Source organism: Calidris pugnax, unplaced genomic scaffold (assembly GCF_001431845.1).
Source record: "Calidris pugnax isolate Ruff unplaced genomic scaffold, ASM143184v1 scaffold153, whole genome shotgun sequence".
NCBI classification, from domain to species: Eukaryota; Metazoa; Chordata; class Aves; order Charadriiformes; family Scolopacidae; genus Calidris; species Calidris pugnax.
The window spans coordinates 9,544,185-9,561,934 of NW_015090999.1; the positions used below are offsets into that span (position 1 = coordinate 9,544,185).

At 36.0% G+C, this 17,750-nt stretch overlaps 1 protein-coding gene across 1 annotated transcript in view; it reads left to right on the forward strand.

The window, feature by feature from the left end:
• Positions 1-17,750, forward strand: part of LOC106895870 (E3 ubiquitin-protein ligase MYCBP2) — a 150,439-nt gene that overhangs the window by 45,680 nt on the left and 87,009 nt on the right. The window contains exons 7-16 of the mRNA XM_014955519.1: positions 189-260; positions 3,070-3,166; positions 7,839-7,912; positions 9,097-9,235; positions 10,061-10,137; positions 11,760-11,964; positions 13,917-14,081; positions 14,815-14,973; positions 15,777-15,981; positions 16,717-16,862. Of these exons, the coding sequence (XP_014811005.1) occupies positions 189-260; positions 3,070-3,166; positions 7,839-7,912; positions 9,097-9,235; positions 10,061-10,137; positions 11,760-11,964; positions 13,917-14,081; positions 14,815-14,973; positions 15,777-15,981; positions 16,717-16,862 (1,339 nt within the window). The remainder of the gene's footprint in view (positions 1-188; positions 261-3,069; positions 3,167-7,838; positions 7,913-9,096; positions 9,236-10,060; positions 10,138-11,759; positions 11,965-13,916; positions 14,082-14,814; positions 14,974-15,776; positions 15,982-16,716; positions 16,863-17,750) is intronic.

Here is a 17,750-nt window from a genome sequence, read left to right on the forward strand (position 1 = left end):
TAGCTCACTAATGTTCAGTTCTCTTACAGCTTGTCAAAATTTTTCTGATGATTTCTATGAGAATTTTACAGCGTTTTCTTACAATTTTTACTTCTCAGTATGGTTGAAGACATTAATTAGATGGTAAATGATTATGTGTAAAATTGTCACTGATACTTGTTAAAAGATTGGAGTTTTTTGCCTTTCAGGGCCATATATACAATTCTACATCCCGCATCAAAAACAGAAAGGAAAAAAAGTCTTGGTTAGGCTATGCTCAGGTAGGTGAATAATTAAAGCATAAAATACACACCCCACCCCTCATCCCTCATGAGTAATTTAAGTAGACTTTGGCATAGAGTAAGCTTACATGGATATTATATCGTTCCTTTGGCTTCAGTTATAAAAATCAATTTTTTGGTACTGACTTCTAAATTGTGGAAGATGAGGGACGTGTGATGATGGTACTGGCATACAGAAAGGAGTAATGAAGAGTGTCATTGATCTGTGTTGTCACTGTAAAGACTTTAAGAAGCACCCATCAGTTGACTGCACAATTCATAAATATGGTGGTTTAACACATAAATTTATGAATTGTACAGTCAATTGTTGACATTACCACTGTAAAGTTAACTATATTTGGATAGGTTTTTTTAACGTTAGCTGGAATATCAACCACCTTTTCTTATACCTTTGCCATTCATTATAAAAATAGTGTGTTTTTTTTAGAATCCTGTTATTATCACTGAGGGCACTCTTTCTCAAAAAAACAAAAAAAAATCCAATACAAACTGAAAAATCAAATATCAGAGAACAGTTAATTTGCTTCATTTTTTAACTACTGAGCAATTTTTATTGTATATTTACTATTGAATAAGTGATCTCATTGTCCCAGTGTGAAATTTAGTGTATTCTTTGTCATGCTTTTGAAGTGAAATTGTTAATTACAAATATATATCCTATTATTAGTGCAATTTTTTTATATCTATATGAAATCTGGTTTTGTTTGCTATGTGGAGCACTCATTCAGGGGCCTGTTTTATCAGTTTGGAAAGGAATAGGATCCATACGGTTTCACGATATAGAGTCACACATTTGGACATTCTGTACATAGCTATAAATAGATCTGATATTCTTCTTTGAGTGCTTGTACAGGTATATGCACTCACGTAGTGACTGTACCCAAAGGCACTTTTTTTGGGAAAAATGTCACTCAGGCTGTATTTATAGGCAGATACGTGAGTTGCACTTACTGCTATGTATATGTCTGTAGAAGAGGTAAGATGTGCCCTCAGTCTCATTTCCCTTCACGTGCTTGATTAAATCAGCTTAAATTCAAGTGATTTTTCTTACTTTATTGTGCATGTTATTCTAGACTGAAACTTTTCTATCTGGTTTAACGCTCTTTACTTTTCCTAGTTTGTGTAGGTTTGTTTTTCCTCATTTCACAGATTGATTCATCCAGGAAAATTCAAGTAGTTTAGATGGAAGGAAAAGGGTTGGTTGGATTTTTCTGTTGTTGTTAGATGGTTGTAATTAGAGTCTCTGACTCTTTGACAAATGGAGATGCTCCGAGGTTAAGCCTTAGTGTCCTCCCTGTGAAATGCATCCATTCTTAGACGTGCAGAATGCCCATCTGAGGCCAGTCACGGTTCAAGCAAGCGCACCCCAGTGTCATATCTCCTGCTATGACATTGTGTGGTCATTCATTACTTAGTCATTATTCATACCGGCCTCTGCAACCCCCCTGTCAGTGAATGCTACTTTCCTTGGCCTCAGTCACCTTGAATATGTTCTTGAGTGCCCTTAAGTAATCTTTTTTCCTTTCCTGTAGCTGCTTTTTAGCAGAAGTGCTTTTGAAGTGTAAATTCCATAACTGTGTTTCTACTCTGCTCCCTCAAAAATCTTTGAAGGATTCACAGGCATTGTAGGATAGAAAAAGATGCAAGAGCGCAGTTGCCGTATTGCCTCTCTTATGGACCTGTGCACGTGATGGAAATGCGGGGGCTTATGCAACCTATCTGGTTTAAGCTAAAGCAAAAGTTACTTGACTGTGTTTGTTTAAAAGTGCACTCAAAATTACAAGTGTAAACGATAAACCTTAAATGTGAGTTTCAGGTAGGCAAATCTTTTTACTGAGAAGCCTTCTAAACTGGTGACTGAACCAAAACTTTAAAAAAAAAAATACATAAAACCAGAGAGAAGATATTATTTTGGTATACCAAAGGGAGACTTCTTGATGTGGGCTGCTGACCAGAATAGGTGATTTCAGAGAAATGAATGTATTCTGCACATGGAGAACAGAAAGAGGAAAACATTAGCCCTGAATATCTCCCTTACTCTAGATCTGGTTATGCATAGGGAGGTGGGCAGTATAAGAACTGCTTGTATGTAACCTTGTGTCATGGCTGCTGTCACCAAAATTACCAGGTACTTCAGAAAGAATAAATACATGGAATCTCGTTAGAGTGGGAGTCAAGCTAATTAATTAACTTTTTTGAAAAATTTCCTAATGCACATATTATTTATTAATTATAACTCTTCTATATGTGTGGGAATTTCTTTGATGAAGAGCTCAGAAAGAATAAATACATGGAATCTCGTTAGAGTGGGAGTCAAGCTAATTAATTAACTTTTTTGAAAAATTTCCTAATGCACATATTATTTATTAATTATAACTCTTCTATAGGGCAATATATGCATCTCCTTCCTGAAAATCCTGTGAATCTTTTGTTGATTTGGGGACAGGAACATTGGTTTTGCTGTGGCTTTTAACTGTAATTTTATACATATATGTAGAACAGAATGACTACATGTGGCTTTAAAAGCTGTATATGAGCTTCAGCATGCTGATCTACAGCATGTCGAAAGTGTGGAAGAAAGGGGTTAAATTTCTGGTTTTTATTGCAGAATTTTTTTTAGTAGAAAAAAGTTGATTATGAAAATTAAGCCAATTTGATGTATAAGGTTTCAATTTTTTTAAACAATGCCTAAAATAGTGATTGCATTTTTTTTTTCACTTTTGGCAATATCCTTTCATGTATTTAGGAATACATTCATACCTGTATATATATATTCTTCCTTTACCAGGGTTATTTATTATATAGAGATGCGAATAATCACAGTATGACAGCCATAAGAATAAACCCTGAAACTTTGGAACAAGACGGTACAGTTGCCTTGCCAGGTATGAACCTCCAGATATGAGAAGATGGTTATAGTTTACTGTTTACATGCTATGTATTTTCAGGTAAGCAGAAGAGAAATTGAGGCAGATTTCGAGATCACAAAGAGGCTGCTCTTTTATGACTTGGGTTTGCTGCATTAGGGCAGCTGCACTATTTCACTCAGGGATCTCGCATCTCACTTCAACTACTGGAGTAATATTGCAACATTTTAGAATTTATGGTGACCTTAATTTAAAGATTCCAAGAGCTTAACTTCCTTCTTAAAGACATTTTTTTTTTCTTTTGAACTTTGAACATTTGGCTCAGATAGGACTTTGTTTCTAGTGTCTCCTACATGTAGGTAGTTACAAACTATGACCAAAACCATTTGGTTTTTAATATAGATACAGGTGTACCCAAAAAACAAAGGAGGCTAATGACCACTGATGGACTATGCTTCTGATGTTTACATTGGTGGTGGTTTTTTGTTTATTTCTTTTGGGATTTTTTTTGTAGTTTTTTTTTTTTATTTAGGTTTTTCACAGAGGAGCCTCATAGTTTCGGTCTCTAGAAAATTAAGATGTTTCTGGAACATACTTAAATGGCCTCCTGGTGAAACACATCTATTCTTAGCTGCTTGTGTAAACAGAAGAATATCTTTTGATCAAACAATGATAGGCTTATTCTATAGGTCAGAAGAAAGATTTTGTGTTGCATCCTGACATAAATAAGTAGGCACTGACTGAACCCTCAGAAAAATTCTCTAGGCTTTTTTAGTTTCAAACACAAACATTTATTTTTGAAACAAACTATGAATGTAGAATCTAGTCTATGCAGCTTTCTGCAAGCCCTTTAAATATGGGCGTCTGTTTAAGCTGCTTGGTCCTTGTGGGGCTGTATGAGAAATGTGAGTGAGAGCACGTGCAAGGACTTGACAAATCGCCTGGTAGGATTGTTTTTCCACTTTACTCACCTCCAGGCAGCTTCTTCAACCAGTAGGGTCCTTTGAGGCCCTTAATTATGTTGCCATTAGTAAACAAATCAGTGCTCTGCATGCAAGTCTTGAGAGACACTCAGGCATATTTAAAGTCTACACCTCTGAGCTGTTAGTTTTCTTTTGCAAATTTCAGTGACAAGTGTCATTCTGCAAGACAGCCTTGTGTTTCTACTATAAAAAGGCACAGATTAAACAAGTGTATGACTTCTAAACAAAAAATATATTCATTTTGCAGTGCAAAAGCAAATCTTATTATCTGTGGGAATACCTATTCAAAAATCCCTCAAAACTGTTTCACACAGATGCATTTCATACAGTTTGTGCTGGTGTCAAAGCGGGTACTACATGTTCTTCATAATATTTCGTATTTCAACCCTTGAACTTTGCTGGTTTACTTTCTGCACTTCTACACACTTATCTCAGTGTTACATTGTGAGCAGATACGCCCTTTGTCTAGGACAAATTCAAAGGGGTTCACTTCTTGTTCTTTCCATTTCTCATTAGAAGGAAAGAAATTAAAGCGGGGGCAGGGCGTGTGACCTGTCATGAGGAAACCTGAGTAGGTACATAACTCTACATAGTAGTGGCTGCCCTACTGTAATCTTAATAATCACTTGCAACATGTTGAAGTTCTGAAAAACCACACCGGATAGAGCTAGAGGGCAGTAACCTTGCAAACAGCTGAATACTGATGTGACTCCAGCTATTTCCTCCTGGTTGGTATGGTATTCAGACGTGGCTCTCTCTGGAGTTAATCTCTTTCAAATGCCTGGGTTGGTGATAATGCATTTAAATAAGGCATTCGTATTTATTCCTACAGAGATATGTAGGAGATTAGGAGTTCATTAGGAGATGTGATTAGGAGCTGATCCTAGCTAGAAGTCACATGTCCTTAGAAAACTCAGTGGACTGTGGAAGATTATCTTCTCCTTTCTCAGACGCTAGGATCCACCAGCTTCTTGAAACTGTAAATGTGTATTTCAAAGGGCAATCTTTCCTTCCTGATAGATGATCCAGCAAATCTGACAATGTGTCTGGAACTACCAGATTGTGTGTCAACTTTCTTGTATCCAATGCCTTTGCTAGGCTTTATAGGCTGTCCTTGAGCTGTGGATCTGTCTTCCCAGTCTAAAAAGAATCCCTGAGTTCTATGAGATTTTCTAGGTGATTGGACCTGAATTTACAGAGGCGATCTTCATCTTGACTGTTTCTTTCACAGTAGTACTTACTGCATACCTCAAAAATAGGTTGCTATGTTCAACAGAAGTGGTTGAAGTTATGCGGTATGTGGTTGTTTGAAATGACACCTGTATATCTTGGAGATCAGGACTATTGCCTTAGCCTGAAAAGTATTGCTAACTGAGGGTAGCCTGGATGAGCTCAAGAGTACTGATTAGCAGGCATAGGTTTCACTGTAGAAATTCAGAAGGCGATGCTTGACAGTCATCTTCCTTTGAATTCTCTAAGGAGGCTGTGATTAACAGGTGTTTGTAGTTTAGTTAAGTAAAACATAAGCCTTTTCTGTTATAGTAATTTCTAGACAGGAGTCTTGGATATCTTTGTTCACAGAGTAATTTTCCAAAGTCAGGATGAATAAGATTGCACTTGATCCAGTACCTGAAGGTGGCCTACAGGAAAGGTGGGGAGGGACTCTTTGTCAGGAAGTGTAGTGACAGGACAAGGGGTAATGGTTTTAAACTGGAAGAGGGGAGATTGAGATTAGATACTAGAAAGAAATTCTTTACTGCGAGGGTGGTGAGACACTGAACAGCCCAGAGAAGCTGTGGATGCCCCATCCCTGGAGGTGTTCAAGGCCAGGCTGGATGGGGCTTTGGGCAACCTTCTCTAGTGGGAGGTGTCCCTGCCCATGGCAGGGGGGTTGGAACTCGATGATCTTTAAGGTCCCTTCCAACCCAAACTATTCTATGATTCTGTGATCATAAGAGCTGCTTGCTAGCTGAGACTATCTTACTTTTTGTAGATACTCCATTTTCTACTCTCCCTGTTAATTTGGTATTTAATGCTGTGCCTGGATGTTATCTAATCAAGTGCTAGTTTTTAGGAAGAACTTTGAAGAACGTATATTTTAAAAAAAGGAAACCATTCCTGTTCTAGATTTCCTCTGTGAACAGACCTATCAAACATAGAAGCAACCCTAAAAATGTTAATTGGGAGGCTCACCTCTTCTTGAAATTACTCAAGGAATTGGCCGAACAATGTAATATGGACCCACTGGTGGCCAGAATACCCTGTTTCCTTGACTGTTACGCTTATGTGAGCATTCAGGGGATCTTAATACTTAACAACTTCCTGTAACCTTTCAGAAATGTAATTTAGGTAATTTTTGGACCTTCTCTTCAAGTTATTGACAAGTCTTTTGTTTTATCACTAGTATCACTTTGTAGCAAGAGAATTAGTGACACGAACTCGACTTTGGTCATTAAATCTGAGATTATTTTTGAGAGTGCAGTATTTCAAACTTCAGTTTATCTGCCCTTCTCCATTCTGCTTCCTGCTTTTACCCTCTTTGTGATTCTTAACTGTGTCTGCTCTAAGGGGGAGGTTGTTTGCTGTAGGTCTGTTACTTCAGGATGTGAGAATTAGAAAAGGCCACCTAATGCTTCTTCTGTTCCTGGTGAGATACTGTATTGGACTAGGCAGTGTAGTAGGAAAAAGTAAACCAGTTTATGGATTTGTGAATACTGTGGGTTTTTTTCTGCCCTATTATTTTTAATAAAACACTCCATCTAGCTAGCAAAAAATAGAAAACTTGCTGGTTATGCTAGAAGGGTATTGTGTGTGCTTCATTTAGCATTAAATTTGTTAGATAAGGTGGCTGATACTAGGTCTTTGTTCAGGTTATGAAGCAGATACTTAGTGTGAAGTAACTGTCCTGTAGTATTTTTGGAACAGGTCTCTTTCTTGTGTATAATCAATGGAGCAAGCACCTTTCAAGCCACATAATATCATTCTCTCTGTTAGTAGTTCCATGATCAGAGCAGGAAGGGAAGAAGAGGTGGATAGGTACATACTTTTAAACTTGTAGAGAAAGTGATTGTCGTCTTTTTTTCCTTATATGGGCAGAATTGTTTCACTGCCTTTTTTTTTTTTCTTGGAAATAGCTGCGCTGTTTTCAATAAATGGGTGATACATTCAAGTATATGGTTTAGAGTTTTCCAAACCCCCTAGATTTTCAGTTAACAGTTTGGTGAAATTTATAAACAATGGAAAAATGAGATAAATAATGAAAAGTTTGATTCTGTTTCATTTATTTCTGTAGGTTTTATATGCTGGACTTTTCTTTAAAGGTAGTGGCGCTCCTTTTTTTGTTTTGTTTTTTTAAGAAAAGTCTTTGAGGAAGGAGAAAAATTAACATTCCTAGAAAATAAGAATTTAGTTGTGTTATAATAGTTTACTCCTCACAGGTGAATATTAAATGCTTTTGCAGTTAAACATTGGGGTAAACCCTTACATTTCATAGAACGGAAAGTGCTTTAATAACTCTTCAAGGCACAAAGGAGTATCATATGATTTTGGTGAGAGAGGAGATCCTAGCATAACATAACATGTCATCAAAACAGTATAATCTCTCTCGAGACAAACTAGAACTGGTTGTAGTGAGAATTAATTAGATAAGCAGGGAACAGTGTATGTATGTTAATATAAACTGATGCAGTGTACTTCATCTTTCACAGATTGTCATACTGAAGGGCAGAATATCCTTTTCACTGATGGAGAATATATTAATCAAATAGCAGCATCTAGAGATGTAAGTGTTATGTATGATGGATAAACTATTTTTCTCCCAACTGAATTGTTTTATTTTACAATACTTACAACTTCCTTTTTGCTTAATTTTTTGGCTTTTTCTTTGCTAACACAACTAAGGAAGAAATCCATGCAACTAGAGATAATGAGGAACTGCTCTATTTGTACATAAAGGAGCAGTATTTTGGTATTTATCCACACAACTTTGATTTGTGATGGATTTTTCAGTTAAGTTTTAAGAAAAAACTTAGCTGTTTGTTCTGAGGAAAAAATCTTATGCATGGAATAATGGCTTTTTAACATGTTGTTCTACAGGGTCTCTGTGGGATAAGCTTCTTAGAGCTTAATTATAATTTTTTTTTCTAATTTAATTTCCTGTAATTGCTTTGGTACTTGTTGGGGAATTTCCACCAGATTTAATAAAAGAGGTATGAAAGATACTACATTCCAATAGATTTTTTTATATGAAAATTGCCTCTTGGCCAAAGCTGTGGAAACCCAAATAAGTGCTTCTGTTAGGGGCAAAACAGTTACAACTGTTCTATGTTGTGTTCTGCAGACAGTTAATACATTTTAATTCTGGACTGATCATTTTTTTTGACAGTGAGAAAGATGTAAAACAGGGATGGGGCAAGGGTGGGGTAAGACAGGACTCATAAGACATGACAGACATACAACTGTAAGAAAATCAGGATTGATCAATTTCCCTACTAACGGAACAACTTTTTTTTTAACACGGCCAGATGAAGATACTTCAGTTGCATTTGTAAACAGAATCCTGTTTTAGCTACTCTTTAAAGCTGTCACTCTTAAACTGCATGCAGTAATTTTGGGTTCTGAATCAGCAGAAGTTGAGGGCGTATAAGATGTAAATTGTTAAAAAAGCAAGATTTCTGCAGTAAGATTCAGAGTTCATTATTTCTATAACAATCCACTGTTTTCCTAATGTTTGTAGTGTTTTCACTCAATATATATTTATATATATTTATGGTCATTCAGATGCTTATCCTCAGCTCATACTTTTTGGCACTTTCTTATTTTCTCTTCTGTAACATTTTAATTTATGAATATATCCTTTGCTAATTTACTCAGAAATAGTATTATACTGATACTTTTCATGGCCTAGGTGTAACTAATGTATTATTATGCAGTGTGAAGTAGATATATTATTTTTTTTTATTACAGGATGGCTTTGTAGTGCGAATATTTGCAACAAGTACTGAGCCAGTACTGCAACAGGAATTGCAGCTTAAGCTTGCACGAAAATGCTTACATGCCTGTGGCATCTCATTGTTTGATCTGGAGAAAGACTTGCACATTATCAGTAAGTCGTCTTCTGTGAAGGTTAATAACAAAACTAGCAATTCAAATAATAAAACTGAGACACTGCTCTTCCCTTTGTTTGCCTTTATTATGTGCAGAATGGTATAGATCCATTATAAACACATGGAAAAGTATGAGGGTTTTGAAACTGCTTAAGTGTTATTTGACTCATAGTAATGCATGCATTCATTTTGAATAACCTTTCTGTCTACAGCACTGTCTGTGGTTTTCCGGTGTTGTCCTCTAGTTGTATAATAAATGTATAATAAATATATGAAGCTTGGACTTCATAATAGTGCTCATATAACACATAGTTAAGCTATAGAACTCCTTTCTGTGAGTCAGTTAACAAAAGTTAAAACGGCCACTGGCTGGGCTAACACAAAAGAAATGCAGTGAACGATTCTAAGTACGTGGAAACCACCTTTGCATCAGAATTTGAGATGCAGAATCGTTGGTGTCTATGAAGGTGTTTTGGAGAAATAGGACTTGGGTTTTGTTTTGGGTATTTTTCTCTGATAGGTGTCTGCTTTTGGCACTATTGGAACAAAAGCATGTTTGGGACCTCTTGTCTGACCAAGTGCAGTTGCTCTTACATTAGTGTTTTTGTCCTCTTTGAATAACTCTGCCAGGTGTAGCCCAGTAAACCTTCGTGTGGCAGCAAAGCTTTTGTTGTCCTGTTGTAACTTTCTCAGAACCTTTTTAATGAAAAAAACTCTCCCTGGTAGAACTAGGTCCGTAAACTGGGCTGTGGAACTGCCTGGTTCAACTGGGGTGTGGAGGTGCCTGGTTCAGCTGTGGTGTTAATGAAGTCTTCCTCGTGCAGGTACAGGGTTTGACGAGGAATCGGCTGTTCTTGGTGCTGGAAGAGAGTTTGCACTAATGAAAACTGCCAGTGGCAAGGTACCGAAAAATGTTCTCTTGTAAATAGCAAATTGCATCTGTTTATTTCTACTTTCTTTTTTTTAAAAAAATTAATTATTATTTTTCACAATTCCTTTGTGCCTTTTTAGCGTGTTGGAATGAAAATTTATATGACCGTATTTAAATATCTTCTCAGAGCCCACTTTAAAGGGGAAAAAGGCAAATGGTTATTTGAAAACAGAAAGAGGTGGTGTTGGAACCATTGAGAAATCAGTTGCTTGAATTTATAGGAACTTCTACAGTCAATCTTAGAGACAGCATGGGTCTTTCTAGAGTTGGGGGACAAAATTACCTTTTGTCTACAAATTCCACAAAATTTCCCAAATTTTTTACCTCATAACTTTCCATAAACAGTATGACCATAGTCATTTATTTAAATCCCATTGTGATTTTTTTTCTGATCCTTTGGAGAATTACTGTCTTCCCCTATGCAAAGTTTTCAATTGATTTCTTTAAACCTGTTCTTAATGATTTGATTGGTTCTGCTCAAGTGGAGACTGTTTTTCAGAGGTATTTGCATACTCACTGCAACTTAGACATAATTTTGCTTACTGGCACTATGGCTTTTTATATTATTTCCTGTGTTTAAGTTTGGGAAACTAATGTTGTTTTACTTGTATAAGCATATTTCTTTGTTTCCCTGCATTCAGAATTGTGTCGCTTTACTGGAACGAACGCCTTGCTCTGTTTCTATCAAAACAGTGAGATTATTATGAACACTTTCATCAAACTTAACTGTTTTTTCCTAATAAAATTAAGTAGTATGAAACACAATTTGATTAAGCAGAGCTCTTCAGACATTGGAGGAGACAGATTAAATCGATCTTCAGACTAACAAATGCCTCTTCAATGTAGAATTAACAAATTTCCTAGTTTGAATCTCTAGAAAGTTGTGTGTTTAGTTATGAAATATACTTTATAAGACAATTAAAGATGGCTTTAGGTGCCCAAATAGGTTAATACACCCATTTTATAGTACTGTTGAGCAGCGCGGTTCTAGAGAAAACTTTTTAATCCATGTCAGTAGTTTTGTATTTGTTCATGTGAAATATTTTAGTCTGTGTTACTGTTTATGTATGCAGTGTTTGCTATGTATTTACTGAAAATAAATTTCAAAAATGTGTTGAAGCATATTACAATTTTTAGTAATTTGGTATTTTTAATTATTTTTATTGTTATAATATCATCTTTTTTTTTACACAGACCAGACATTTTTCTTAAGTGCTTTAAATGCTTCATTTCCTCTAAATAGTTTCTTCAGAACAGTTCTTTCTTGTGTGTTCTACTAATCTAACCAAACAATTAAATATGAAAACTAACTGGCACAGAAGAAAGCACATTTCAAAACAAGCAGAATCTAATCAGAATCTTTCCCCCATGTCCTTGTTTCAGCTGGGATAGAGTTAATTTTCATTCTATAGCTGCTTTGTTTTGGATATAGTATGAGAAGAGTGTTGATAACACATATTGTTTTAGTTGTTGCTAAGTGATGTTTACATTAGTCAAGGACTTTCCCATAGAAGCTGCAAGGGAGCACAGACAGGGGAAGCAAGTTTAAAGTGCTATGGCATAACTGAAAATGATAAACTGTTTTCTTCTAGATTTATTATACTGGCAAATATCAGAGCCTCGGAATCAAACAAGGTGGTCCTTCAGCAGGAAAATGGGTTGAACTCCCAATCACAAAATCTCCAAAGATTATTCAGTTCTCTGTTGGACATGATGGCTCACATGCCTTACTCGTTGCTGAAGATGGAAGCATATTCTTCACAGGTTCTGCTAGTAAAGGAGAGGATGGTGAATCAAGTACGTATTGCACTTGCTTGATCAATAGTTGATAAAAGCATATTAACCACCTTTTAATTTGAAAAGAAGGGGTTTAACCTTTTCCAAGAATGTGTAAGCATGCCATTGGGTTTGAGTTTTACAGCAGCCACAGGTCCTGACAACCAGTGCCACTGCCTCTCCCAGCTAGAGATGTTCATCTCAGGTTTAGCACAGTTTAGATTGTGTGGTGTGAGCACTTCTTTACAGTTGTTGTGAGAAAGGACAGTCATAAGTCAAGAGGCCATGCTGCCTGCCTTGGACTTTGGCTGAAAAAATGAAGAGCCAAACTTTTGCCTCTTAACTGTTGTTTTAGAGAACTTTGGAAATGGGTCTTTTGCCAGCAAAAGCCCCTCTGTAATGGAGACGTACATTGGTTAGAAATTGTAGAAGCACAGTCCTCTGTGCTTGATCAAGCACAACTCTTCAGACATTAAAGACGACAGATTAATTTGATCTTCAGACTAACACATACCTTTTCAATATAAAATTAACAGATTTCCTAGTTTGCATCTCTAAAGTTGTGTGTTTAGGTTGAAATACGCTTTATAAGACAATGAAAGCTGGCTAAAGCTAAAAAAGCTGTGATCTGCTGTGATATTTAATGATATACTTCACTTTAGGTAACAGACTGTTGTGTTATGGTGTGTTAGATTAATTTAAAAAAAAGGTAACGAATGTGTTTTGATAAATAACTAGCTCCTGAAGATCTTAAAGCTGATAACTTTAGAGTTGTCAGCCTTATGATGTGTACTTTTTAATAGGATAATATAATGTATATCCCAGATAGCATTTTCATAATAGTATTGAAGCCTAATTTAAAGTCAAATTAATCTCAATAGTGTTCTGTTTTAATAGTGTAGGTCGATGTTACCATTAAAATTAATGTATTTCTCACAAAGCAAGTTTGTGGAAAAGTTTGGTCTGCTAGCCATAGAACTTAAACAGTTTGGGTAAGACTGAATTTTTTCTGCTTCAGTGCAGTCAGCTAGAAATATGATAAACAACATTCAAGTGTTAGTATAAAATTCAAGTCTATAGGTAGTAGATGCTTAGAATTTAATAATTGATTTAAAATATAATTTAAAAATAGATTTAAAAATCTCAATAAACAGCAGTAATAGAGTCCAGCTATGTCTCAGTCAACTGTGTAAGAATTTAGCATTTCTAGAATGTTGTCAACAAGAACTTAGTGGGCTGATTATGTGAGGCATGGTGGAACTCATGCAGAAGCAAAGGATATTTACCTTATTGTTCCCATGAAAGATTAACTACACTGAGAGTATTCGCCAAGAAAGTGTGGGTTTTCCCATGTAATATAGCAAAAATAAAGGCAAGAACGTATTTTAAAGTTTGATAGTGCTTATGGAGTGGATTCTTGAATATGTTCATGTGAGAGGAAGTTAATAGTTGTACTCCTGTGTAAAAGTCTGGATGGCTTCTTCTAACTCGTTTGGTTCCCTTTGTTACTCTCTAATTTGGCTCAGAGTGAATGTATACAAGTTTTTTTTCCCCCTGATTTCTTTTAAACCTGGGCAGGGAGGCTAGTTTTCTGTCAACAAGGTGTCTGTGTGTCTTCTCTGTAGAAAGCTGGTAATTATCGACAAGTGAAAGAAGCTGGCAGTTCTGTGACTTGGGGGAAAATTTGCAGGTAGTAACAGTAGCTGTTGGTTGGTTTAGCCAGTCTCTAGCTATGTTGGTACCCTTTTCTTTGAGGCCAGATTGCAAACGACAGCTTCTGGGTAGGTTTTTTGAGAGAATCCAGTGTAATCCAATAAAAATTAGACCACGAGATCATATGGATGAATTTTTATATTTTTATTTTTTTTAAGAAGCAGTCCGAAAACTGACCCCTAATTATAAAACAAATGTTATTGTGTATTTGAAGGTTTTTGGTAGAATTATTTGCAACTTATTTATTTATTTATTTAAAGCTAAAAGTAGACGGCAGTCAAAACCATATAAGCCTAAAAAAATTATTAAATTGGAAGGCAAGATTGTCATATCTACAGCGTGCAATAATGGAAGCAGTTCTGTAATTTCGAAAGATGGAGAACTCTACATGTTTGGAAAAGATGCCATTTACTCTGATAGTACAAGTAAGTTAAATATTTGTCTTTTGAGTGATTTCTCAACTAGAGTAATTGAAATCAGTCTGGAAGTTGTTAGCATTTGGAAATGATGTTTGTGTGTTTTTTATTCTCCTAATAGATTTCTGAATTTCTGCTGATTCAGCCAAATATGACAGAAGGATCGAAAGAGAAAACAGTTTCCTTAAGTTCTGTAAAAAATATATAGCAGGACTGGTTACAAATACCTGAATTAATACTTCCGCTAAAGGGGAAAAAAAAATAAATAATTTGTTGAATTAATCTGACACTAGACAACCACACAGGGACAAGTCACAGAAATAAGAAATGCTTTATTAATAGCAAAGGCTGCAAGAAACTGGCCCTTATACGTTTCTCTGCTCACAAGGCAGCCTGTTTTGAATTTGCAGATGATTCAGTACATCTCAATTTAAATAAAATACTAAAAAAAAACCCAAAACCTCCAATGACGTTATGACTACTTTATAATTGTTTTTCAGAACAAGTGATTTGCAGCAGGATTTGGTTTGGTTTTGGCTTTCCTTTCTTTGCAGGAGGGGTGGCCTAGACCTAATTCTGCTTTCACTCCTCATTCTAACACTTGTTTTCTATACCTGCTGCTTTTCTCCCTTACTGTTAATGTAAAAATTGTCAGTATCCACAAGCAATTTTGTTATATCACTGAAGTTTCCTTCTCAGGTAGAAAGTGCAATTTGCCACTCAACTGTTTTATGTCTTGCAGGTTTAGTAACAGATTTGAAAGGCCATTTTGTGACTCAGGTAGCCATGGGCAAAGCTCACACCTGTGTGTTAATGAAGAACGGAGAAGTTTGGACGTTTGGTGTAAATAATAAAGGACAGTGTGGACGAGACACAGGCTCCATGAGCCAGGGAGGAAAAGGTGAGGGACTTAGGTATTTTTTTTTTTGCCTTTCGTTTTGCGTGCTGGAAGATATCACAAGTAAAAACATAGTGAAGCATTTTATTATAAAATATAATTCCAAAACTAAAGCTTAAGTACATGCAACACGCTTAAAAAAACCCCAGGTATGGGTACTTTCACTTCACCTGTCAGGTATTTGGTGTTCTGCACATACTAATAAGCTTAGTTATGTTAAGAAAATAAATATCTCAGTTACTTCGGTCAGAGAAAAAGTTTTTCTTTAAAACAAATGAATAAACCCAAACCTCATTACTCCTTGTCTTACTACATGCCATTGTCCTAGCAAGAAAATTTTTTCTACGTTTCATTATTTGCATTCGGTCTTGAGGCTGTTGTTTGCCTAAACAGGGCATGAATGTAAATCCACCTCTTTCTCCACGTAACCGAACATTTCCATTACTCCTAAATAATAGGTATGAAAAATCATACTTGTTCACCTTTGCTGGACCGGAGTATTTTATTTGTGACAAGTAAATGACCTGTTACTTGTATAACGAATAGAAATGTTTAATTTCCTTTTCAGTTATGAGACCTAGATATATAGAATCATAGAACAGTTTGGGTTGGAAGGGACCTTAAAGATGAATGAGTTACAACCCATGTGCCCCAGCCCATGCTGAGAGAGGTTTCCAAAGTGTCATTGTGCTGGATGAGTGTGCAAATCAGGCATGCCTAGTCATTTGAGTGTTCTTCAGGACTTCCTTAGTAGCCACTAATTGGCCTCAGAAAACAGCTATTTCTTTTTTCAATATCTTCATTAGGTTTTGGAGTTGAGAACATGGCAACAGCAATGGATGAAGACCTAGAAGAGGAACTGGATGAAAAAGATGAGAAGTCCATGATGTGTCCTCCAGGCATGCATAAATGGAAGCTGGAGCAGTGTATGGTGTGCACTGTATGTGGAGATTGCACAGGGTATGGAGCTAGCTGTGTTAGCAGTGGGCGTCCTGACAGAGTACCTGGAGGGTAAGCAAACGTATGGAAATAGGCTTGTTATAGGGTGTTGAATGGTGAAAGCATGTGTTGAATGTGAATTGGGTTGATCTGTTCTTAAACTTCAGGCTAAGGTAACATTATATGTAAAAGGTGCCTGTGCTTTTAAAATCAGAAGTATGTTAACATTTTAGTAAACACCTTGTGATGGCTGCAGGTGATTTAGTTTGAAATGGTTTTGGTTTGTTTTTTTGGTTTTTTTTTTTTTACATTTCTTAGCATATAGTTCTTTACTAGAAGCTGTTGAATATGAACACTAACATAATCTGTCTCTTGACAGAGCTGATGGATTTGGGATATCTTTATTCGTCCTACGATAGATGTTTTTTATCTTGTTGTTCCAGTTGCTTTTATCTGTTACTTCAGAGTTGACCTGAATAAAGGGTCACTGCTTTACCTATTGCCATTACTATTTCTCCAGCGTTGCGTGTGCTCAGTGTTTCCTTGTTGGTGTTTTCATGGGGTATGTGTTTAATTAAATGAAGAAAAGTTGGTGCTGAGAAGTCAGTTCAGATAAGTACGGTCAGTGTGTGCTCCCTGGCACCACACAACAGCACCTAGGATTTAAATTAGCTACACTTTCTGTTAATGTCAGGAAATATTACCTATCCATAGACAGAACAAACTAATGATGTGTGTTTTAATTACCAAGGCATCAGTAATGCACGAAAACAAAAGGTAGTGATAAAGCAACTCTGTTTGCTGCAGAATCTGTGGCTGTGGCTCAGGTGAGTCGGGCTGCGCTGTATGTGGCTGCTGCAAGGCGTGTGCTAGAGAACTGGACGGCCAGGAGGCAAGGCAAAGAGGAATCCTTGATGCTGTGAAAGAGATGATACCTTTAGATCTCTTGCTGGGTAAGTGATATGAAATTAGCAAGATGGCTTTTATTTTTCTTTTTTGCTGTACTTTGTTTTTTCTTCCTCAAAACATTTGTGAAGTGGAACAACAGGTTAGTTTTGAAATAGGTTTGTTCTTTTCAGTTAATATTTCAGATAGTATTTTGATTCTTCTATAGGATAAACTTTTTTTCTTAAGTAATACAGTTGTTTCTTTCCAATCAAATTACTGAACTTTTAAATTTGCAGTTTTAGTTTAATATTGTTAAAAGGGATAAAATGTTGCGTATCAGGCAGATTTATTTATTGATGATATAGCAAAGTGGGTAAGTGAAATATTTTCCTATAAATGTGTGCCTTTTTGACCTGTGGAATTATGATACTAATGATGAGACTACACAGTTGTTCTTGTCCTTTTTTGATAGCTTGAAAAATTTTCTGTAACCTTTTTAATAGGGTTTTTTGCAGTCACATTAAAGAAAGAGAGTACTGTTTCTTGAAAACTTTTTTCTTTGATCTCTTAAAAATTTTCAGAGAGAAAGAGCTGCCAGGAATGTGGAAATTACTTTAAAAAAAACAAACAACAAAACTCCCATCCCCCTTCCCAAAAATACCAAAAAAATGCCGACTGGTATGATAATTTGGTAATTGGAAAATACAGTTTGGGATCTTGCCTTGTAAGATCTGTTGTCACAGCATGTTTAATATTGTATTATCCATATTTCTAACTGGGCCACTACTAATCCTGCATGGATGTGTGGATAGAGTATCTGGTATAGAAAAGGACCATAAAATAATCAGATGCATGACTTAAAATATTTATACATCTCGCCAATTTTCTGAGATGGGAGGGAGTAGTAATAATAGAAAATTATATCCTATTCTTTGAGTGTGGGAATTTCCCCC